The sequence below is a fragment of the Bufo bufo genome, chromosome 5 (assembly GCF_905171765.1).
Source record: "Bufo bufo chromosome 5, aBufBuf1.1, whole genome shotgun sequence".
Classification (NCBI taxonomy): Eukaryota; Metazoa; Chordata; class Amphibia; order Anura; family Bufonidae; genus Bufo; species Bufo bufo.
This window is the reverse complement of record NC_053393.1, coordinates 72,091,299-72,117,380: the sequence shown is the minus strand read 5'-3', so window position 1 is coordinate 72,117,380 and position 26,082 is coordinate 72,091,299. Positions and strand designations below refer to the sequence as shown.

At 46.7% G+C, this 26,082-nt stretch overlaps 1 protein-coding gene across 1 annotated transcript in view; it reads right to left on the bottom strand.

Moving 5' to 3' along the window:
• The window catches only part of FZD6 (frizzled class receptor 6), a 50,098-nt gene extending 29,590 nt beyond the window's left edge, over positions 1-20,508 (bottom strand). Inside the window, exons 1-2 of the mRNA XM_040432498.1 lie at positions 20,368-20,508; positions 7,817-8,168 (exon numbers count right to left, since the gene is read on the bottom strand). Of these exons, the coding sequence (XP_040288432.1) occupies positions 7,817-7,996 (180 nt within the window). The 5' untranslated portion in view covers positions 7,997-8,168; positions 20,368-20,508. The remainder of the gene's footprint in view (positions 1-7,816; positions 8,169-20,367) is intronic.
• Positions 20,509-26,082: the final 5,574 nt, after the last annotated feature.

Here is a 26,082-nt window from a genome sequence, read left to right as displayed (position 1 = left end):
CATGTACGCCTGGAAACAGATGTACAGGTTAGCGAAAAAATATTCCAGCCTGGGGCTAGTGTGGTCTGTCAGGTACACAACGTGCGCCTCGTCATAAATTAGGCTTATCCTCTGGCAGCGCAACAGGAAACAAAGATCTGCTGGAAAACACCAGTCTTTGTAAATGTGCCCCCCCCATCTCATACAATAAGTGTATCACGCCAAAGGACAACTTTCTAGTATATTTGGGATCACAATTATGGGGCTCTCCGTCGTCCCTCCGTCCATTCAAACAACAGTAAAAAAAAAAAAACAATTCTGAAAACATGAAATTCTATGGGGCTATTCACATGGCGTTTTTTTTCTCAACGGCCAGTAAACCGCGTCCGTCATAAAATAGGACATGTCTTATTTCTGGCCAGATGGACGCCATTGATATCAATGGGCCCTTTTTTTAAAGGCCTTTTAGACAGAAGAGCACAACAAAAAAAATAAAAAAAACGTGTTAGGGCTCGTTCACATCATCTGCCTTTTTTTGCGGAACGGGAGGCCTATTATAGAAATGCCTATTCTTGTCCGCAAAACGGACAAGATTAGGACAGGATAGGACAATTTTTGCGGGGCCACGGAACAGAGCAACGGATGCGGACAGCACACAGAGTGCTGTCTGCATCTTTTGCGGACTCATTGGAATGAATGGTTCCGTTTACGGACCGTATGCGGAACGCAAAATACGTTTGGGTAAACGAGCCCTTAAAAACAACAAAACGGTCAATTTTTAGAGGCCTTTTTTCATGGATGCCATAATGGAAAACCGTGATTAAAAACGGCTCCTGCATTGTATGAGGGTCTGTGAAAAAAAGGACAAAATAGGATGTCCTACGTTGTTGACGGGCGTTCTGAAAACGGTCATGAAATGGAGCCATTTTTCACTGTCATGTAAATATACCCTCAGGGCTCATGCACAAGATTATGTATCTTGCAGTCTGCAAACGCCAGACCCCAGCCGTGTGCAGGATGCATTTTCCTAACAGAACCGTCTTCTCATCTAGAGCAGGACATGTCCCATCATTTGTGGAAAGGCCACATGGATATTACATAGATGACATCCGTGTGGGTCGGTGAACAATCCTCAACAAAAATGCCGGACACAGACCCAAAATATGGTTGTGTGCATGCAGTCTAAGGGCTCATTCAGACGGCTGTATGTGTTTTGCGGTCCGCAGTCCTAGGATTAAAAAAAAAATGCCTATACTTTTCTGCAATTGCGGAAAGGAATAGGACATGCTCTATTTTTTGCGGGGCCGCAGAACAGCACCGCATCTTTTGAGACCCCATTGAAATTAAAGAGTCCACACCCATTGCGCAAAACTGCGAGAACAGATGTGGACCCATTCATACGGTGGTTTGAATTCAAAACAAGGTCATGTTACCAGTGGGGTTCCACAGGGATCTGTACTGGGACCAATTTTGTTTAATATCTTCATAAGTGATATTGCAAAAGGCCTCGATGGTAAGGTTTGTCTTTTTGCTGATGACACAAAGATATGTAACAGGGTTGATGTTCCTGGAGGGAAACGCCAAATGGAAACGGATTTAGGAAAACTAGAAGAATGGTCAGAACTCTGGCAACTGAAATTTAATGTGGATAAGTGCAAGATAATGCACCTGGGGCGTAAAAAACCAAGGGCAGAATATAGAATATTTGACACAGTCCTGACCTCAGTATCTGAGGAAAGGGATTTAGGAGTAATTATTTCAGAAGACTTAAAGGTGGGAAGACAATGTAATAGGGCAGCACGAAATGCCAGCAGAATGCTTGGATGTATAGGGAGAGGTATAAGCAGTAGAAAGAGTGAAGTGCTCATGCCGCTCTACAGAACACTGGTGAGACCTCACTTGGAGTATTGTGAGCAGTACTGGAGGCCATATCTCCAGAAGGATATAGATAATCTAGAGAGAGTTCAGAGAAGAGCTACTAAACTAGTACATGGATTGCAGGATAAAACTTACCAGGAAATATTAAAGGACCTTAATATGTATAGCTTGGAAGAAAGACGAGACAGAGGGAATATGATAGAAACTTTTAAATACATAAAGGGAATCAACAAGGTAAAGGAAGAGAGCATATTTAAAAGAAGAAAAACTACCACAAGAGGACACAGTTTTAAATTAGAGGGGCAAAGGTTTAAAAGTAATATAAGGAAGTATTACTTTACTGAGAGAGTAGTGGATGCATGGAATAGCCTTCCTGCAGAAGTGGTAGCTGCAAATACAGTGAAGGGGTTTAAGCATGCATGGGATAGGCATAAGGCCATCCTTCATATAAGATAGGGCCGGGGGCTATCCATAGTATTCAGTATATTGGGCAGACTAGATGGGCCAAATGGTTCTTATCTGCCGACACATTCTATGTTTCTATGTTCTATGAATGAGCCCTGAGCTCAGGATTTTCAGCATGAAAATCAGCTTGGAAAGTTTACGCGTAAGGCTACTGTCACACTGGCGTTTTGGCCTTCCGTGAGTGAGATCCGTTCAGAGTTCTCACAAGCGGTCCAAAACGGATCAGTTTTGCCCCAATGCATTCTGAATGGAAAAGGATCCGCTCAGAATGCATCAGTTTGCCTCCGTTCTGTCTCCATTCCGCTCTGGAGGCGGACACAAAAACTCTGCCTGCAGCATTTTTCTGTCTGTCCTGGGATGCGGAGAGAGACGGATCCACCCTGACACACAATGTAAGTCAATGTGACAATACAAAACTGATCCGTTCCCCATTGACTTTCAATGGAGTTCATGACGGATCTGTCTTGGGTACAGAGAACATAATACAACGGGATCCGTTCACGACGGATGCATACAGTTGTATTATTGCGATGGATCCGCAAAAAACGCTAGTGTGAAAGTAGCCCAATACGAATATATATCCTTAAAGTGCCAAGAAAGAAAGTAGATGAGGAGTTTAAGAAATCTCAGAAAAGGCTGAAAAAAATAAAAAGTGTGACTTAAAAAGGGGTTGCGTCACTTCAGCAAATTGCATTTACAAGGCACTTACTAATGTATTGTGATTGTCCATATTTCCTCCTTTGCTGTCTGGATTCATTTTTCCATCACATTATATACTGCTCGTTTCCATGGTTACGATCACCCTGCAATCCATCAGCGGTGGCCGTGCTCGCACACTGTAGGAAAAAGCACTAGCCTATGTGAGCTCCCACGGCCCGGCCACCAGAGAGGCTGGCACTTTTGTCTACAGTGTGCAAGCACGGCCACCGCTGATGGATTGCAGGGTGGTCGTAACCATGAAAACGAGAAGTGTATAATGTGATAGAAAAAATGAATCCAGACAGCAAAGGAGGCAATATGGACAATCACAATACATTAGTAAGTGCTTTGTATTAACTTTCTCTATATGATAAATGCAATTTGCGGAAGTGAGACGACCCCTTGAAATTGTCCTGTGGGCGTTAAATGTGCAGCCGGTCAATTCATGCATCGGATATCCACCATAGCAATACGCCATCACTTTCTGATCAGTAGGGGTCTGGCTGTCGGGTGGAGGGGCCATGGCGATGGTTTAGCACTGGGGTTCCAGCAAAGCGTTCTCCCTGCATGGCACCAATGCTGATCACCCGGTTTTGCCAGGCACAAAGGGATTTATGTAAAAAAGGACGACGATTTGTGGTTTTAATGGAGGTCTCGAGGGGCATTTTGGTTATAAGATGAGATCTCCCGCAGTCCCATAGAGAATAAACGGAGCGGCACAGAGCATGCTCGACCAACTGCTCCATTTATTTCGGGAAACGAGGCCCCTGTTAATCGGTGTGGGTTCCAGCAGAGGTCAGATCTATCCCGTAGATAGGGAATAACTTTTTATAACTGCCATACCCCTTTAATTGCCCCAAGTTAGGTTTGCAACTCTCCAAAGTGACTGCATATAAAAGCGATAGGGAAAGGACCAGAAAATAGAAGACCCAATTCTCGTGACCAGCGTGCATGAAAATGGTCAGCAGCGCCCGTCACGCCAAGGCTGACAAGTTATGGAAACGCTGCAGGCAACAAGAACAATGAGTAAAACGTGTGAGCAACGAGAACACAAAGGGTTTCACGACCTGTCATGGAAAATAAAGAGTGGGTGGTATGGGGGGGTGGGTGTCGCAGTTATTTTACAGAATACAATACACGCGCTTATCACTAATATATGACCTTCGCGGTGATGGCCCTGAAACGGACCCAGAGACGCCAGTAACAGATCTTTTATTCAGGCCGCGTAAACTACCAAGTGATACGGTATCTGAGCGAGTTCCTGCGCCTGATGAAACCTGTGAGCTTCGCCCTGGAAATGCCATTGTTTTCTATGGCTCAGCGCCAGATTAAAGAATGCCGTTTCGTCTTGCAAAGCTTTAGTCTACGCGGCCAAACATTCCTAACAAGACAAGCATTATAGAGAGCGAGACAAGAAAAAAAAAAAAGACTCAACTGAGAGATGGGAACGAAACGACTTCCAAAAGGCTCCGTGACAGGCCGGTCAAAATATTGACTCCAAGATATGGACAAGAGCAAATTTCCTGGTATTTATCACTCAGAGGGGGGAAGAACACTTCTAGATAACAGGGGCTTTTATACCAGCGGACTTCATGTGGGAAGGAGCAAGTTAAGAAGAAATAAAGATGTCTCGGAGAGGGACCAAATCCTCCGGGATTTTTGAATATGATATTTTTGAATATGATACTATTTTTGAATATGATACTATTATTCCTAGGGGCCTCAATGCTGAGATGGAGGTGTTCGGGTTCTTGTGAGGGCCTGTCCGGTAGGGATAGGACATCGCAGTTTGGTCGTGTACCGACACTGTGATCTCCCCTCCCTGCCGGACGGTCTCTCCTAAGCTACAACAAGCCACAACAATAACAGAACGACTTCCAGTCAATTGACCCGCAATTGGTCACAAAACGCAACAGAAAACGCATGCAGCTCAATGCGGTTTGTGTGCGTTTATTGACAATCTGTGTGTTACTTTAGTAGTCCTCTCCAATCACCTAGATTTTAATGGGGTGTGTATATATATATATATATATATATAAAGATATATTTATTGTTTTATGTTTTCATTTTATGTAATGAATTGTTGAATATGTACAAATATAAATGCACAGATGAACCGCTCCATCGAGGGTGAATCCACTCCGTTAATTATAAGATGGGGGCGGAGTTAACCATTTATAAAGAGTGAGGATCCGTTCACTCAGTAGGCCACTGAGGAAGGGGCGAGGGACCCCGAAACGCGTCTGGCGGTTGTTAGAGTGAGCGTTGATCCACCGCAAGTCAAAGAAAAAGAATAAAGCCGGCAAAGAAATGAAGACAAGTGGACTAAGCAGCGCCGCTGTGAAAGCTGTCGCACAATACTGACGTCACACAAGTAAAGCATCCGGTCTCCTTGGATACCCGGTCACGTGGGACGCTACGTGTAGGCGGAAGCACACCACGTGGGACGCTGCGGGTGTGCGGCCTTTCAAACCACCGCTGCAGGACTAGCAGTGAAGACCGGTAAGACCGAGCTCAGACTGAGCAGAGACATTACGTGTATGTATTGTGGAAGGCAGCGGTATTGAGCCGATCACCATAGGCCATACCCAGCAAGCAATTTGGCCCCACAGGTTAAGACTGTTACTGGGGGTTACTAAGTAAGAACTGTGCAGCATTAATCCGCTATTTTTGGATACTTACCGGACATTATTGTGGCTGTGGACAGTATTACAGATGTGCTGCTAATTTCTATCAGCTGCTATTCGAATTGTGGTATTTCCTTGTGTGCATTATATAGATTTGTATATGGTCTATATTTTATTTGTATTTTAGGGGTATGTTCTTAACATTTTACCACAACATAGTGGAATAGATCAACACAATAAAGTGTATTATCATTATACCGCTTGGTGTTCCCTTTTGTAGTGTCCCCCCATACTTGTTGTATACATTCTATTTCCCACTTGGTCCTGAGGGTGGGACCTGGGGGTGAGCACCATTTCCATTTAGAGAGGAGGTGAGCCGCTGTATCTTTTCTAAACATACTGTACATATTTAAAGGGGTATCCACCCGCTGTGAATGGAAAGCATACCACTATTTTCAGAAGTCCCATAGCAGTGAACAAGGAGGACGTCTCAGAGGTGGGAACCACAGCTAGCGGACACTTTTGACATAACCTAGTCATAGGTCATACATAGAGTTGAGCAAAGCAAGCTTCCGATGCTTAATCCGAAGTCGCTTCGTTCAAAACTTCGGAATACTGGATGGAGATTAGTCTCCCTACAGTATTAGAATGTATGGGCCCCGATGAGCTGAAGTAAGTTTTTCATGAAGTCGCGCGTGACTTCGTTGAATAACTTCGGTAGTTGATTTTTAAAGTGGAAAACCAGTAACAACTACCGAAGTTATTTAACAAAGACACGCGCGACTTGGTGAATAACGAACTTCGGCTCATCGGAGCCCATACATTCTAATACTGTACGGAGATTAATCTCCGTACATTATTATTCGGAAGTGACTTTGGATTAAGCACCCAAAGCTCGCTTTGCTCAACTCTAGTCATAAATGTCCAGACAGGACAATCCCTGTAAGACCTGGCAGAATGCTGCCACTCGGCTATCACAGGGAAAACCCAATAATACAAATGCAACTGTGAACCAAGATAATAGGCTCCCTGTAATTTACTGCCACATAGGTTATATCTGCAAGACCCAACTAAGCACTAAGTATGCCAAGGCTGGCCTTCCCGCCTGATAAGAAAGCGCAGACAAATCTTTGCACTATAGTCTGGCAGACAGACTATGAAAATGAAGTATTTCGCCTAGACAGCCCAAACAGTATAAAGCTGCTGGAGTTATCTGAGTGTTTAATATTGATAGATAACTGACCAATCAGCTGTTTGCAGAGCGCCGCAGCCTCTTCCTAGGTCAGTGATGTCACGTTTATTGGCCATGTGACCTAGGTGCAGCTCAGTCCCATTCAAGTGAATGGAGCTAGGCTGCAATACCAAGCACAACCACTAGGCAGTGGATGCCATCGAGGAGGCTGTGGTGTTCACGGGAGCGCCGAAGCCTCTTCAAAGAGCTGATCAGTAGGGGTGCCAGGCATCGGACCTCCACCGATCACCTACCCTGCAGATATTGATCACTCAGACATCCCCTTTAAATAAAGTGAAACACAGCCGACACTAAAAACTATGACTTTGGTGCAGCCCCAATAATATGCACATTCAGGTTGGTGCAGGTTACTCCAATGGTGCAGAAGAAGATGAGCAGCTACCATACAGCTCCGCCGCCGCTCATCTCCAGGCATGCAAATTCATCCTGTCCATCCCATTTTGTAGATGACAGAGTGCAATGTCTATAGGACACTTACTGGTTTAGTGATGGATGTTAGATCGGTAGGGGTATGACCACTAGGACTCCCACAGTCCCCATCCCCGCACATCAGCAGTGGGGAGCACTGGTATGGACACGAGCACACTCACTCCATAACTAGAGATGAGCGAACTTCTGTTTTAAGTTCGGCGTCTAATGTTCGGCTTCCGGTTAGCGGAGGATCCCGATATGGATTCCGAATTCCGTTGTGGTCCGTGGTAGCGGAATCAATAATGGCCATTATTGATTCCGCTACCACGGACCACAACGGAATTCGGAATCCATATCGGGATCCTCCGCTAACCGGAAGCCGAACTTTAGACGCCGAACTTAAAACAGAAGTTCGCTCATCTCTATCCATAACCCTTTAAGAAGCCATGTAGATTACAATTGGTAGAGATGCTCATGGAGTAGGTACTTCATAGTAAACACTTACCTCCATTCGACTTGCTGCGATTGCTTGGTCGTAGTGCTCCAAAAGGTTTGGAAAGAACGTCATATTGTAGGACATTCCTATACATCTAGGCACCATGATGGGTTCACAAGTGAACAGACTGTGACCTTTTACAACAGGCAGCAGAAAGGCGTACAGGACGGTAACCCCAAAACGCCACATCTTAGCGGACAGTGGAGCCTCAAAAGGGAGTGATCACAGTCCACAGAGTCCAGGCTGAACGGCACCAGGTTAGGAGACTATGAATGGCGACGTATCCTTACAGCGACCATTCCCTGGAGGTAACACGAGGCCAGGCAGGGGAATATTGCAGCAGTTATGTCTGGTGAACATCCTGGTTATAGGGGAAAAAAACAAAACAAGATGGAGGTTAGCACCGGGGACAACAGACATAAAAAATATGGAAGCTGTATAGAAGAATGAATCAAGAAAATAGACATACAGAGGTGACGACAGGCCGAGTGACACTATAAAGTATGAGTGACGTCAGCAACCCTGGATACGCGTATAAATGACGTCACCCCGGGGGTTGCTTTAAACGAGGACTACGACCTCTCAGTTAAGGAGCCCTTAGGGTACGACTAGAGATAGCGCCACCCCCGTCATTGTACCCCTCAGATGCCATGTTTATACATGATCGCGGTATCCGAGTGTAAAAACTGTGAAATGAACATTAAAAAAATGTAATCAAACTTACCGCGTCCATTTGCTTGCGAAGGGCCGGCCGCCGCCATCTTGCTTGAAGATCTGGCGTGAAATCTCACGCGGTGGGAGATTACATAATCTCGCCGGCCGACGGGATTTCAGCTGAGATCTTCGATCAAGATGGCGGCTGGCGGCCCATCGCGAGCAAAAGGAGGAGGTAAGATTATTATTATTTTTTTTTTTTATACTATTTCAGGTTAAATCGATTCGCTTACACGAAGCACGAGGAAATTTGGCTTCAAGGAGAATCAAATTTATCCTGAAATTCGATTCGATTCGCTCATCTCTAGGTACGACCACACAGTGCGGTTATGTATCGCACAGCCTTACAGGCCACAACAGACCCCAATTAAATTAATGAGGACCCCACCGTTTAGTCAGTGGGCATCGTTAATGGCCACGTGGCACTCAGAATACTGAAGGGGTTTCCCCAAGTGTTTTTTTTTTGTATCTGATCAGTGGGGGCCCGACATCTGTAACCCCTGGCGATAAGGTAATTGAGAAGGCGCCAGCGATCGCAGTAGCACCACTGCCTTCCCTCAGCTCACCAAGGACAGTGCCGTACAATGTATAGTGGCTGAGCTTGGTATCGCGCTCAGCCCCATTCGCTGAAATGGGGCCGTGATGCGTATAGGCCCCGAGACCAAGATGTCAAGCTGAGAGAAGGTTATGGGGCTCGCAGTAGCGCCACTGCCTTCTCAAACAGCTAATCGTCAGACCCCCACCAATCAGATACTGATGACCCCTCTGGTCATCAGTATCTGATTGGTGGGGGTCATAAGTAAAAAAAAAAAAAAAATAAATATTGGAAAAGCCCTTTAACAATGCAGACCGACTAAGCAGTGTGGTCCTCAGTTTAATTATGGGCAGCTGTAGCCAGTACGACTGCGCAGTACCCCAACGCGCAGTGCGATCAGCCCAGAACGAGCACCAATCAACGATATACAAGTCAATGTCGCTCACTTTTACACGGCTTAATGCACACCGAAGTGAGGAATCGTTCCTACAACGTTGTCCCCATTCACTTAGCCCATTGCCCGGAGCACGTCATTGGCGGTTTTTTGGTGCCACATGAAAGATGTGATCACCCGACTAATGGGTGTCTGAGCGTCTCATGGGTGGCATGATTGGGGATAAGTGTTTTTCGTTCCCAATCATCATCCCATGCGTAGAAGGGCCCAGCTCTAGTACAGTGGACTGCACTACTGAAATGATAATATCCCAGGAGCCGGGCAGTCAGCTCCCGCTGCTCCCAATTTGTGGCTCCTTATTTAACTGCCGTCTATGACAGGCCATAAAGTAAAACCAGTTTCCCGGTCTGTGATCAGAAGTCATGGCGGCAGAATGGCAGTAATTCTGCAGTCCACAATCATTCATAATCACAGTCCAAACACGAGCGACCGAGTGCGAAATATTTTCATCCTACTATTAAAAATCTCCTGCCTAGATTAAGTCTACAGACAAGTATGGCGGCTGCAGCAGATCCCCGATTGCACAACTACCGGAGATTTTTGCTTGTTCAATCCTATTGTTTTCTTACTAGAGATAAGCGGCGTCAAACTTGCATGGCAGCCAGCTATTCCACTTCTACTGGAATAACATGCATGCTCCGGTAAGGCTGAGCATGCACATAACATCTCTCTCCCGATCCTCCCACACACATGCATGCTTGGCTCACATAGTTTAGATCAGACAATGCGAGGAGGAGTCACACAGATAATAGCAGTATATTAGGAAATGAGCGATCACAAGACAGAAAAACTAGAGCTCTCCCCCATAGACTAAAAGTCTATGGGGGAGATTTATCAAAACTGGTGTAAAGGGAAACTGTCCCAGCCGCCCATAGCAACCAATCAGATTCCACCTTTCATTTTCCAAAGGAGCTGTGAAAAAAAATTAAAGGTGGAATCTGATTGGTTGCTATGGGCAACTAAGCCTGTTCTACTTTACACCAGTTTTGATTGCTTTTGTTGATTACGGTATGTTTCCTTTCTGGGGTCTGCGGCTTTTTTTTTTTTTTTTTTTAACAAGACATGCTGAAATTTTCTCTATAGGGCTTGACAAATACAGGTTCTCAATGTAGTAATATAAAACCACCACCAAAAACTGTCCTTTTTTTCTTAGGCCCCTTTCACACGGGCGAGTATTCCGCGCGGATGCGATGCGCGAGTTGAACGCATTGCACCCGCACTGAATACCGACCCATTCATTTCTATGGGGCTGTTCACATGAGCGGTGATTTTCACGCATCATAGAAGTGAATGGGGCTGCGTGAAAATCGGAAGCGAGTGCGGATGCGGTGTACGATTTTCACGCACGGTTGCTAGGAGACGATCGGGATGGAGACCCGATCATTATTATTTTCCGTTATAACATGGTTATAAAGGGAAAATAGCATTCTGAATACAGAATGCATAGTAAACTAGCGCTGGAGGGGTTAAAAAAATAAAATAAAAATTTAACTCACCTTAATCCACTTGATCGCGGAGCCGGCATCTCTTCTGTCTTCATCTTAGCCGTGTGCAGCAACAGGACCTGTGGTGACGTCACCGTGATGGATCACGTGATGACCGGAGTGACGTCACCACAGGTCCTGTTCGTCCACACAGCTAAGATGAAGACAGAAGGAGATGCCGGCTCCGCGATCAAGTGGATTAAGGCGAGTTAAATTATTATTATTATTATTTTTTTAACCCCTCCAGCGCTATTTTACTAAGCATTCTGTATTCAGAATGCTATTTTCCCTTATAACCATGTTATAAGGGAAAATAATACAATCTAGAAGTTCGGGGTACCAAACATGCGCGATTTTTCTCACGCGAGTGCAAAACGCATTACAATGTTTTGCACTCGCGCGCGTGTTCCCGCAACGCACCCGCACCTTTTCCCGCAAAGCCCGTCTGAAAGAGGCCTTAGGGTAAATAAGTAAAAAAATAAAAATAAGCTTTGCCTTCTCGGAGGAGACATTGTTTACCGGCTACTTTCACACTAGCGTTAATATTTTCTGGTATCGAGATCCGTCATAGGGTCTCAATACTGGAAAAAAACGCTTCCGTTTTGTCCCCAGTCAATGGGGACCAAACGTAACTGAACATAACGAAATGCTCCAAAATGCTTTCCGTTCCGTTCTCATACCGGAGAGCAAACCGCAGCATGCTGTGGTTTGCTTTCTGTCCTGGGATGCGGAGAAAGATGGATCCATCATGACCCACAATGCAAGTCAATGGGGACGGATCCGTTTTCGCTGACCATAGAAAACAGATCCGTCTCCCATTGACTTTCAGTGGAGTTCATGACGGATCCGTCTTGGCTATGTTAAAGTTAATACAACCGGATCCGTTCATAACGGATGCAGATGGTTGTATTATCAGTAAGGGTACTTTCACACTAGCGTTAAAGTTTTCCGGTATTGAGTTTCTTCCTAGGGGCTCAATACCGGAAAAGAACTGATCAGTTTTATCCTAATGCATTCTGAATGGAGAGCAATCCGTTCAGTATGCACTTCAGTCACTTTTACGGTATTTGGCCGGAGAAAATAGCCAAAATTCCGGAACACATTAATTTCCATTAAAATGTATTAATGCTGGATCCGGGACCAAGTGTTCTGGAAAAACGAATCCGGAAAAGTGCGAAAAAAATAAATACTGGATCCATTTTTCCGGATGACGGATCCGGTATTTCAATGCATTTGCACATGGATTTCCGGATCCGGCAGGCAGCAAGAATCCTCTAACGCTAGTGTGAAAGTACCCTAACGGAAGCGTTTTTTGCTGAACCCTTGCCAGGAAGTAACGCTTCCCTCACGAGAATTGCCTGCTCTGTTGTCCCGTGTAAAGGGGTTGTCTCACTTCAGCAAATGGCATTCATCATGTACAGAAAGTTAATACAAGGCACTTACTAATGTATTGTGATTATCCATATTCCTTCTTTTGCTGGCTGGATTCATTTTCCATCACATTATACACTGCTCGTATCGAGAGGTTATGACCACCCTGCAATCCAGCAGTTGTGGTCGTTTTTGCACACTATAGTGTGCAAGCACGGCCACTGCTGCTGGATTACAGGGTGGTCGTAATCATGGAAAGGAGCAGATACAGGGGCCAGGCCGCCTGTGGACCCCCCTGGCCCCTGCAGTCAGTGTTCCCTTACGTCTAAGGGGCGCGGGTGGGCGGCCGCGCAGCCATATCGCGCCGCTCAAGCTGCTTGAAAAATGTCCGTCATGCGCCTCCTGCCCCGTCTGTCTGCTCCTTCCACTTTATGAATGAAGCAGGCAGGCGGGGCAGGAGGCGCATGACGGAGGGAGAGATGTCATGCTGCGCACAGGCAGCGGCGCTCTAGTTCGGCTGCCCACTGCCGGCCATGTGAGGAGTGGTGGAGTGTTGAAGCGGCCGCCGCTCAGGAGACTTGTGGAGCAAAATGTCCTGCAGCAGAATTAACTCCAGAAGGTAGGAGCTCCCCCCGGTGTGTGGACAGCGCCGGGCACTGCACCGGCCCCGCCGCAAGTGTCCCTGCCTCCTCCCTTCCACCCACTAATACATTACTTTACTAGAAGGCACTTATGGGGATATCTGTGGATGACACATATATAGCATAAGATGCTATATATGTGTCATCCACAGATCTCCCCCACAACAGTGCGTCATCCACAGATCTCCCCCACAACAGTGCGTCATCCACAGATCTCCCCCATAACAGTGCGTCATCCACAGATCTCCCCCATAACAGTGCGTCATCCACAGATCTCCCCCATAACAGTGCGTCATCCACAGATCCCCCATAACAGTGTCATCCACAGATCGCAGTACAGAAGGATTGCCATCCAAAATCGGCCTGTCCCGCACAAAGCGGTACTGTTGGGTGGCATGTCGAGTGAATGGTAGGGGAGGTAGTGGGGGGTGGGGGAGGTGGACCAAAAGTTTTTAATTAATTGCTTCACACACCTGTGTGGGCAGTATATTAGGGGAGTGTTTGTCCATTGTTTCACATCCCCAGAAGAAGCCAGATTACTGGCGAACCGGCGTTGGGTCAGGAGGTGGCTGAGAGATTGACACACCACTCAGGGTATGCTTATCTGTTTCTTTTAATCACCAAGTCTGTTTATCCTCACATTTGTCATTGCTTGGGGCTTATTGTCTTGAGGTGTCTTGGTGACTAGCATCTGATATTTTTCCCTGACTCCTGGTGTGCGTTTCCCACAGGCTTCCCTATAAGATTTGAAAAATACCATAAAAAAGTTAGTTACAAAAAAAACAAAAAAAAAAAAAAACAAGAAGTGTGTGTGAAGGAGACCTGTGAGGAGTTTGGGTGTAGCTCCTGGTGCCTAATACAAACCCTGTAATAGGGCCCCTACCTGTCACGTGCAGTTTATAGCATCTTGTGTGGCAGAAGGCCATCAGAGCCCACGTGCGAGTACCACCTCTTTTAGGCTAGGTCTACACGACGACAATAAGTCGCGCGACACATAGGGCACAACTACACTGCAACATTGATGTCGCGCAACAATTTTTATAATGATAGTTTATGGTGTCGCACTGTGACAGTCGCAGAAAAATTCATTTCGAATGGATTTTTTGCGACTGTGGCGTCGCAGTATGTCGCAGTGCGACACTATAGACTATCATTATAAAAACTGTAGACCTAGCCTTACTACCACACTTCCGTCCTACCTCTCCCTCCTCTTCTGCCGCCATTCATTTTCATACGTATAGCTTTCACAATGCTAATTACATCCACAGCCGAGGATCAGCCCAGCATTAGCCCCAGGGAAACTGATAAGGATCTGACAATCCCAAGATTAGATCTCAGCGTCTTCCCTTCAGTCCACTTTGCCAATGACTGTGGCGACGACGCAGACGAAAAACACGTGAGGCTCCAGCTGGGTCCTGTCATTAACAAGCAAATATGACAACTAGCAACACACTGACCAAAAATGGCCGCCGACCTGCTGCTACACTGGGCTCCCGCAGCCATGTAATATACCTGTATGCGTTTCTGTGGGTCTATAGCCATAGCCAGGGATAAAGCTTTTCTTTAGCTTATCTACACTTCTTGTTATTGTAAAGGGTAAAAACGCACACGACCATAATCGGCAAAATCGCAGATTCACAAAATACGGATGAGGTCCGTGTGCTGTCCGTATTTTATTTGCAGACCCATTGGTCCGCAGCTTGCAGGCTAATTTTCTGGAACGGACCTACGGATGCAGAAAGAACACGGATGATCCGTTCCATAAAAAATATAGAACATGTCCTACACTTGTCTGCAAAATGCAGACCGCATTAACCCATGAAGTCAATGGGTCCACAAAAAAGGCGGATGCAACATGGACAGGGTCTGTATTTTGCAGACTGCAAAATGGATAATGGTCATGTGCCCGGGACCTTATTTGCACACGTGTGCCATCCATGTTTTCCATGGACAGCATACAGATAAACTGACTTCAATGGGTATAATTCAGGCTTCCATTTATTTCTGCGGACAAAAAAACAAAACAATGCTTTGTTCTGTTTTCTGGACTAAACGCGCACATTAAGGCCGAATGCACGCGGCCGCGAGCGGTCCGTGGTATGCCGGCCTGGATTCCTGCTGACAGCAGGAGCGCACGGTGTCATTGGTTGCTAAGCGCAGACCGGAAGGACGGATCCGGCATTGCAGTATTTTTAATGCCGGATCCGGCACTAATACATTTCAATGTAAATTAATGCCGGATCCGGCAGTGGAATTTTGGACGGAGATAATACCGTAGCATGCTGCGGTTTTATCTCAGTCCTGAAAAGTCAAAAAGACTAAACTGAAGACATCCTGAACGGATTGCTCTCCATTCAGAATGCATGAGGCCTAAAACTGATCAGTTCTTTTCCGGTATAGAGCCCCTAGGACGGAACTCTGTGCCAGAAAAGAATAACGCTAGTGTGAAAGTACCCTAAGGGCGGTATTACACTGCCTGATCTTCAGGCAGCACAGTGTCACTGGATGATAATTATCCATTGGAGCTCGTGGATTACACAGGCCGAAGCAAACTTTGAATGAGGGAGGAATGATCGTTACTGCAAAAAAATAAAATAAAGACTGACGAAAAGGGTCCCTCACTGCTGATTTTGCCATTAATCCGCAGCAAATCTGTGGCAAAATACACACATATATTACATGCAGATCTGTGGCGGAAATTACCCTAGGCACTGCAAAGGGTAAAATCCACAGTGGAGAGCTGAAGCATAAGGCCTCATGCACACAGCCGTTGTTTGGGTCCACATCCGAGGCCGTGATGCGGACCCATTCACTTTAACGAGGCCGCAAAATATGTGGACAGCACTCCATATGCTGTCCGCATCCATCGCTCCGTTCTGTGGCCCTGCAAATATATATATTTTTATATTATAAAACATGTTCTATTCTTGGCCCTTTTGCAGACAAGAATAGGCATTTCTATCATCGGCAGCCCGTTCCGTTCTGCAATTTGCCGGCATCCGTGTTTTGCGGATCCACAATTTGCAGACCGCAAAAGACACTGCGGTTGTGTGCATGTAGCTAAAATCCAGAAGGTGAATACGTTTACATTGTGGATTTTTTTTCGCAGCCACACACACACACTGACTGCTGCGTTTCAGTCCATTGCGGGCGTACTCCAAGGGCTGTTTCACACGAGCGAGTCCATTGCGGGAATCACGCTCCGTGTGTGAGTGCGATCCTCCGCTCTTGACTTGCAGGAGCGCACGGCATTATCATGATTTATAATGCTACGTGTCTCTGCATGGCCTTTTTTCCACAGAATCATAGTGACCTAAAGCTGTCAGTATGATTCTGTAGAAATAAGGCCATAAATTATAACAATGCTGTGCGCTCCTGCAAGTCCAGAGCGGAGGATCGCACTCTCACACGGAGCGTGATTCCCGCAATGGACTCGCTCGTGTGAAACAGCCCTAAGAGCTTCATACATAGTTCTTCACCATTTTTAATAATGAATTTCGAGTGCTGTTCATATTTTTACACGCCTTTTAGTGGAATTTTTTCACATTTTTAGGATAGTGTCACACAGTTTTTTGAGCTGAAGCCAAAAATGCATCAAAAAAGTCACAAAACAAAATGCACTGTATGTACTGAGCTTTAAATTTCACTATGGCCTTTAATGTATTAATAATCGTAATAGTTTCCACACCAAGTGCCCAATTTCCATCCACAATTGAATTTTCTCCACACAATAGCCCAGGTTTACTAATCCCATGTCTTTTTCTGCAGCAGATTTGTCACAGGGGCTCCGGCTGGATGATAAATGTGGCGCAGGGACGGACACTTTTCTCGGACACTTTACGTACTATTGGCTGACAAATCTTGACCAGAAATGCATTTCTCCACAAATCCCGCTGATTGGGTAAAAACAGGATGAAGGTGTCCACAGCAATTCTCCCAAGTCTAATCTAAATTAGCCAAATTAGTCAAAGCAACTACAAAAAAAAGGCAAGAAAGAAGCGGCAATATGGTGACAGTATTTCATTTTGCCAGGGGAAGCCATGGTCAGCTTCTTATTTACCTCAGTGACTATCTGCCTGGGCCCGGGGGCTGAGGACAAACATTTGCACATCGTACAGATGAACCTTTTGGGCAACATCCCCACAGGTTGAAGCCACAGTGGACCCCAACAAAATGGCGCCCGCATTTTCATGTGTCCATGCAGCATAAGAGGACAGCTCGGCCTACGCTTCTCTTCATGGCGTTCTCCCACCGTCGCACTGATATCACGCAGGCACCAGTTTTTTTGTTTTGGGCTTGGCAGGATTACTTGTGAAACTTACATAAGTTACTTCCCCCAAGGCAAGGAGCAGCGAGGCGATTGTCAGCCCTGTCCGTCTTGACAACTTGATACCCTGCGTCTAAAACAGGCCTCAATTTCACAGTTTTTTGTTAGGATTTCAGAGTGAAAGGACTGAGAGGCCATATTTACCACCATACTATATATCCAAGATATGTCTGTATCCAGGAATCTACCTCAGACAGGCCTATTTTCACTTAAATTGGACTGAGTGGCAATACCGGACATGGCCCCTAGAACAAGGGTGGCGCTGTCAGTAGAAGCGCAATGGATCCGGATATTGCAGCCATGATACAGGACGTTCACATTCATCCATGTTATGGACTAAGCGAGGAAAACAAGAAAGGAGGGAGTAAAAACTAAAATGCTGGCCACCAGCAGAGCCGCCCTCCTCCTGTCCTTAGGACGTGACAAGCAGGAGTCGCAGGGACAATAACCACACACATCCACACCTGTGAAAACACTTGGCTGACCTCAGCGCAAATGTGTACATTACATGACTGCAAATACGCCAGAGAAAAACCTGCAAATCCGAAGTCTGAAGAGGAAATCAACACCTCGCTAGAATAAACCAGATACATACAGTACATGTGCATAACACGGATAGCAAAAAACGGACTCACGGATGCATCACTGACCACCTTCTCACGGATTTGAGCACGGACACAGACGTGTGAATGAGGTTAAAGGCTGGGTTCACATCACCGTTTCCATTTTCCACTCTTATCTATCATAATAGGGGGGGGGGGGGGGGGGTGTATTTTAGGCACCCGTTTATGCACATTTTGCATCTGTTTCAGACATTTCTGTCTCAGATTAGTTTTTTTTTTAAAGAAAAAAAACCTTCATGCAGGCTGCTCTTGGCATCATAGCCCCATTCACTTCTATGGGGCTGTGCCGCTGCCTTCTCAAACAGCTGATTGGCGGGTGTCGGATCGCCGCCGATCAGATACTGATGACCTATCCTGAGAGTAGGTCATCCGTATCAAAATCCCAGAAAACCCCTTTAAAAGGGTCAGTCCAGTAAAAGTGCCCCAGAAGATGTGGACGATAACCAGTAACCAGACTTGTTCCCATTACTCCCAGTCACCCACACATTGCACAGAGCTGTCAAGTCTGCGAATACACAACGTGTCACAGCTCCGAGGACAAACTACCCACCTGCAATGAGAATTGATATTATGCCAAGACGGCAAAAGAAACCACGGCGTGAGAAGGGCGGTGATCACACAGGGCCGTGTCAGGTCATGGGTTAGGAAATGGTCCAGACAAGACTGTTCAGTGTTTTTGGCACCATTCAGTATTGGGCCTCATTCACATTTCCGTGTCTGTTTGATAACCATGGAAAACCTGTCCGTGTTTAATCGGCGAAGAATCCATGTTTGGTCTAAGTGTCCGTTTTTTTTTTTTTCCCTCTGTGTGTCATCTGTATGCCACGGACACCACTCCTACCAATTGTCCTTGACAGAACACGGATATCAATAAGCGTGTTTGGACCACATTACGGACCAAAGTGGTACATGTCTCCATGATGTCTTCACTGTCCATGGAAAAACACTTACGTGCGAACACATTAAAAGTCAGTGGAGATGTGTGATGAACATGGAGAGCACACGTCCGTGATTCACTGCAGGGACCGGGTTTACCAGGCCTTAGGCTACATGACGACATGTGTCACGCGACACATAGGGCACAACTACACGGCAACATGTGTCGCGTGACAATTTTTATAATGATAGTCTATGGTGTCGCACTGCGACGGGACAGTCACAGAAAAATCCATCTTGGATGGATTTTTTGCTACTGTCGTGTTGCAGTCGCAGCATGTCACATCTTGTAGCGCGACACCATAGACTATCATAAAAAAATTTGCACGGCATTGGTGCGACAAAATGTTGTGCGACATGTCGTCGTGTAGCCGTAGGGCTCATGAACACGAACATATTTTTCTTCCGTTACATTTTTTCACAGGTCTGTATGCGGAACTATTCATTTCAATGGTGCTTGAAACAAAAACGGAAATGACTCCATGTGCATCCCGTGTCCGTATGTTCGTTCTGCAAAACAACAGAACGTGTCCTAGTCTTGTCTGTTTTGCAATGGACCTGCAAAAACAAAAAACGGATGCAACACTGACGTCACACAGATGTCATACGTTTTTTTTGCGGACGGCAAAATACATATGGTTGTGTGCATGAGCACTTAGGATAAATTCTCACAGGGCAGATTGTTTGCAAAAACATCTCCATTCAAGGACAAGGAACAGATATTCAGCCACAGAAATTTCTTGGCGATGTATGCCTTCAATATCTCGTGCACCTCTATGGCCCCCGGCGGGCTGGCACCCCGTGACGCCACTGGCACCTACAGGAGAGCCATGTTCACTTACACATCAGATATTGTTAGTGGATCCCCCAATCTCTCACATAGCTGGATTTTACCTTGTCTGCAAAAGATAAGCGGCAACAAAGGTGTCCGACAGCTGCTTATCTCTCAGTCTAATATCTGATCACATCATATAATATCAGATAACAATGTAAATAGAGAACCTGATTGTTCTGTGGGAGATAAGCAGCGCCAGCAGAGTCTGGCAGCCCCCTCTCTCTAGTACAAATAATAGACTTGCAGAGCTGAGATGGAGCCAGGGTCTCTAGCTGTCATTGTAGGTCATCAGATCTGGCGCAAAAAAATAAATAAATAAAAAAGTCGCATTCATTTGCAAATACCAATAGGAGCCACTTTCACTGATTTCTATGGGAAGTAATAGCCATGAGTCGCATTGCAATAAAGTCGCAGCATGTGACAACCCCCCTCAAGAATGCAACACAGCGGCCTCCCCCGTGACCCTAGTGCACCTGTTTCCAGAATATAACCCCCTCCCCCAGCCTTTCCCATCTCCTCTCTCTATCTCTTTATTGCCTGCTGATCTGTTCTCCATGTATAGCCCCCCGGCTGCTCCCATTATCCCCCGCAGAGAGGCCGCCTCCTCTCCCTGTCATCGATCGGGACGGCTAGATCTTACCTGCCTGGCCGATCGATTCTCCGGCGTCACCGTGCCAATGTAATCCACCTTGTGTGAAGCTCGGGCGATCACCCGGATTCCCATCCAGCCTGCGCCCGCCCCGGCCGAGAGCGATCCTCTGATCCCACGATGTGCGTAGAGTTTCCTGAAGTTCACTTTGAAGCCCGCCCTCTGATTGGCCGCAGCAGCCCCCATTCTACCTGGCGCGCCCCCTGATTGGCTGCTCCGTGCCCCCTCCTCGTAGACACGCCCTCTGATTGGCCGCGCCGGCCCCCACTCCTTTCTTCACTGAACTTTCACTGCTGATGCTGATTGGCTCCAGTCCTTACAATCGGAGGCTTTAGTTTATGGGAGGCTGACGACAATCAGTGCTAATGATTTATTCATCATCTGCTCAGTGAAAGCTGTGACCTCCCTGCTGGGTGTCACGAGGAGAGGCAACTGGGACCTGCTGCACTCACAGGCTGAAAGCCAAAAACTGGCCAAAGATCTAGTCACCTGCCCTATATGGATTATTATTAAAGGAGATCTGCATGACATCCACACATAATGATCAATAAAGGGGTCTGCCACCTTATGGGATGGCTGGGGGGCAGGGGCGGACTGGGAACTTAAAAGTGGCCCTGGTAAAAATACTAAAAGTGGCCCCGTTTTGTAGTTGGGTCCAAATTGATGGAAGGCAAGTCCAGCAATACCATAGTGTGGCACATTATACCGCCCCAACAGGGCCAAATACCACAGTCCATCACATAAAACTGCCAGTGGCACAAAATACATCCCTAAAAACGACCACTGGCCGGCCCCCTGGGCATTGGCCAACCGGGAAAATTTCCCTGTAAGGTCTATGGCCAATCTGCCTCTGTCTGGGGAGCTTGGTGGAGTACTGTGGCCCTATGTTTTCCAGCTACGTTCCCCAACCTGTGGGCATGATGAGAGTTGTGGTTCTGCCGCAGGTCTGAGACAGCGCCACTCTTGTCCAGGTACTGCATCTGGTATTGCAGCCATTTTAACTTCAAGGGGACAGAGTTGCAGTACTATGTATAAGAAATGGGATACAGCACCCACCACAAGGGAAGTCCAGATATACTAGATGCGCGCCTCCAGAGCCGTATCCAAAAACGCCTTCATTAAATCCAGAATAGAAGAAGAGGCAGGCTGAGAAAGGCTAAGGTATAGCCGAAACGTCACACTTTTGGGTTGCTTGTACTGCTCTTCTTAGATTAAAGCACCATTTTTCTTCACACCGTTGGATGCTTCTTCTATTCTAGAGCTGCAGTACCAGACACAGTCACTAGACAAGAGTGGCGCTGCTGCTTCAAAAATCTTGAAGCCCTCCATGTGCACTCCGTATTTTTCTCACCGCCATGAATAGAAAGGGCTCTTCTCCTACTCAATATGAACCGGATTAGGACAGGTTCTATAATCTGCAGAACGGCCACATGGGGATCCACCAAAAAATACAGATGTGTGGAAGGAACGGTTCAGGGCGCTGTGTGCAAAAAACACGGGCCACACACCAATGGAAAATGTGCATGAGGCGTTAGTGTGGGTTCACATCACGTTTCTCCCATCCATTTAACGTATACAAAAAAGGTTTACGTTAGACGGATGCCTCAGTCTGATGCCACACAGCGACATCCGTTCACCATGTGTAAAAAAAATGTATACTTTTTTTTACCATTGTAAGCATATATGCATATTTTTACCGGACTGTGCAGGATACAAGAACCTGGTGTGTTTCATTTTTGTATCCTTTTTTTTTTGTACCGTACACGGAAAACGGAGGCATAAAACGTGATGTGAACCCAGCATTAGGCCTCATGCACACGACCGTTGTTGGGTTCCGTGTCCGTTGTTCCGTGATTTTCTGCGGACCCATTGTCTTTCAAAAGTAAAAAAAAAAATTGAAAATTCGGAAAATGCACCGTTTGTCATCCGCGTCCGTGATTCGTGTTTCCAGTCCATCAAAAAAATATGACCTGTCCTATTTTTTTGACGGACAACGGTTCGCGGACCCATTCAAGTCAATGGGTCCGTGAAAAAACACGGAGGCACACAAGATTGTCATCCACGTCCATGATCCGTGTCAGTTTTTTTCCTATCATAATTTTAAGGCAAACTTGACTTCGATTTTTTTTTCACTTTTCATGTCTGGTGATCCTCCAAAAATCAAGGAAGACACACGGAAGAAAAAACAAACATGGATCACGGAACAACGGAACCCCGTTTTGCGGACCGTGAAAAAATACTTTCGTGTGCATGAGGCCTTACACTTATGTGACATGAAGGGCACCATGCTGGGAACCAGGTTTGCTCATTTTTGCCTATGAAAAATAATTATTTCATTTTTAATTAAAACTAGCAGAAGGACCCGGCTTCGCTCGGGTATATTTCATTTATTTCATTTAATGTTTGTGTGTCGTTAAAAGATATCAACACTATCCCCTGTAACAGTGACATCTACAGTACTCCGTCGCCTTAACAGTGACCTCCACACCTTAACACTAACCCCCCCACAGTGCCCCGTCTCCTTAAAATGGGACCTCCACAGCATCCCACCCCCTTAACTTTGACCTTCATAGCAGCCTGCCCTTTTAACAGTGAGTTCCACAGCACCCCACCCCCTTGACAGTGACTTCCACAGGGGCCCGCCCCCTTAACAGTGACCCCTACAGCACCCGCCCCTTAACACTGACCATAGGTTATAGTCCCCTTAACATTGACTGCCCCTTTAACAGTGATTGCCGCACTACCCCGCTTCCTTAACAGTAACATAGTAACAGTATATAATGCTGAAAAAAGACATTTGTCCATCCAGTTCGGCCTGTTATCCTGCAAGTTGATCCAGAGGAAGTCCTCCACTGTACCCCGCTCCCTTAACAGTGGCCTCACAATACCCCGCTCCCCCTTTAATAGTGGCCTCCACAGTCCCCTTCTCCCTTAACAGTGATTTCCACAGCAGCCACCCCTTTATTAGTGACCTCCACAGTACCCCGTCTCCTTAACAGTGACCTCCTCAGAGCTCTGTTCCCTTAAAATGTGACCTCCACAACACCCCGCCCCCTTAAGAGTGACCTCTACAGCACCCTGCCCCTTAACACTGAACTCCATAGCGGACCATCCCCTTAACTGTGACCTCCACTGTTCCCTGCCCTCTTAACAGAGACCTCAACAGCACCCACCCCTTTAACCGTGACCTCCACAGCATCCTGCCCCCTTAACAGTGACCTCCACAGCAGCCTGCCCCTTTAACAATGACCTCCACAGCAGCCGTCCATTTATTAGTGACCTCCACAGTACCCCGTCTCCTTAACAGTGATTTCCACAACACCCCGCCCCCTTAACAGTGGCCTCTACAGCAATCTGCCCCTTAACACTGACCTCCATAGCTGACCGTCCCTTTAACTGTAACCTCCACAGCAGCCTGCCCCTAGGATGGTCAGAGGTCCGGTTTTAGGGCGGGCAGTCCAGCTTTCAGACTCCCTGTCCTCCGTCCAGCGCAGGACCTGGATGGACACAGGGATGTCCTTTGGAACAGGTCACTCTCAGACTGCAGAACTGTGCTGTGTGAGCGTGAGCTGCAGGGAGAAAGTCACCCTCCCTCCCACCCCTGCAGCGGACAGAAGTTGTTTTTTACCTTAATTTGTTCAATCCCCGTCGGCTGCGGAGTGGGAGAGGGCATGGCTTAGCGGGAACTGGGGGCGGGGTTTTTAAGTCCGTCTTTTGAGGGTGGCCTGAATGGCCACCCTACCTGCCCCTCCATAGCACTCCGCTCCCTTGACAGTGTCATCCACAGCGCCCTGCCCCTTTAAAGCTGACCTATAGCAGTGAAGAAAAATGGCTCGGTTGTTATGGAAACCTGGTTTAAAACTGTGTGTATGTGGAGACTAAGGGCCTCTGAGCTTCTATTGGCTGATAAGGGTCATGTGACTAGTCTTCTATTGGCTAATGCATTTTTTTGGGAATATCTCGGTACGTCCTAGAGAGCTGAGACCCGGTCTAAAACCTTCCCGGACACCTGATGTACCTGTGTGCCAAGTTTCATGATTGAGGATTCCTTTAGCGGACATACATAAATACACACACACTTTTTTATTGAAAGCCAATCTGTCCCTTTTTAAAACTAATTTCCTCGACTGCCACCCCCCATTTAAAAAGTTAAATTTTGCCTTCAGTACGAGCTGCATTAAATGCCAATAGAAAACATAATTTTTCATAATTTTTTTTTCCCCATGCTTTTCCCTTCAAAGTGCTAAGGTGTGCGTATTGGGGGGGGGGGGGGGGGTGATTGCTTTATTTATTATAACACAAATCTGTCCCTTTAAAAAAAACTCACATCCCTCTCTCTCTACCCAGACACACAAACACCTTTAAAGTGGCGCTGTACTTTCATTAAAGTTTTGATATGTCATAGCAAAAGTTTAGATCGGAGGGGGTCTGAGAGCTGAGACCCCCACCAATCTGTAGAAGAAGGGTAGAGAAGCGCTAACTTAGAGCAATCTCTCTCCCCGTCTTGCTCTCATCTCATACAGCGAGAAGAAAGAGTGTGCTAATTAAACAATCGCTTCTCTCCCCTCCTTCTAGAGGTCTCAGGGGGTCTCAGCGCTCAGACCCCCACGATCTAAACTTTTGATGTGATTTGTCCCTATGACATATCAAAAGTTTACTTAAAGTACAGTGCCACTTTACAACCACCACTAGGGGGAGCCTATTGCACATGGATTTATTCACCTCCCATTGAAAACAGTGGAAGTGGTGTTACAGCCATGGCTCTCCTCCTGGTAGCCTATGTTTCGCCAGCAGAGGTGGACTGGGACCTTAAAGTGGCCCTGGAAAAAAAAACTAAAAGTGGCCCCTATTTTGTAGGCGGGTCCAAATTGACAGAACGGAGGGCAACATGAATAGGCAGGGAGAACAGGTGGGGTCAGAAATACCTTAAAGGAGTTATCCCATCTTAGACAATGGGGGCATATCGCTAGGATATGCCCCCATTGTCTGATAGGTGCGGGTCCTACCTCTGGGACCCGCACCTACAAGGAGAACGGAGCAGAGAAACATGAGGAGGGCGCACCGCGCATGTGCAGCCGCCCTTCATTTATTTCTATGGAGCCGCCGAAAATAGCCGAGCACTGGCTCGGCTATTTCTGTCAGCCCCATAGAAATGAATGGGAGTGGTGGCATCGCATGTGCGGTGCGCTCCCATTCACTTAAATGGGAGAAGCGGGGAGCTGCGCCTGGTGGTGGACGGACCCCGGGGTCCTCCAGCCACAACTCTCCCCGGCTCCATTCTCCTTGTAGGTGCGGATCCCAGAGGAGGGACCCGCACCTATCAGACAATGGGGGCATATCCTAGCAATATGCCCCCATTGTCTAAGATGGGAATACCCCTTTAAGGCAACACAATATACCGCCCCAGCAGAACCAAATACCAAGTGCAGCACAAAATACTGCCGCCCCACTTCAGTATTAAACTGTATAAAAGTCCTGAGGATAGTGATGATACAGTGTAATTCAGGAGGGCACCTGCCAGATGCATAAGTACCTGATGGTCCGAGTATTAATTAAAGCTGAGAGTATCACATGTACCCTGCCGTAAAGAATGCTCAGGTAGCCCCCTGGGCATCGGCCCACCAGGAAATTTCCCTGTAGGGACTATGGCCAATCCGCCTCTGTTGGCCAGATATCCTTGCCTGCATATTACGGTACTTTTGCAGC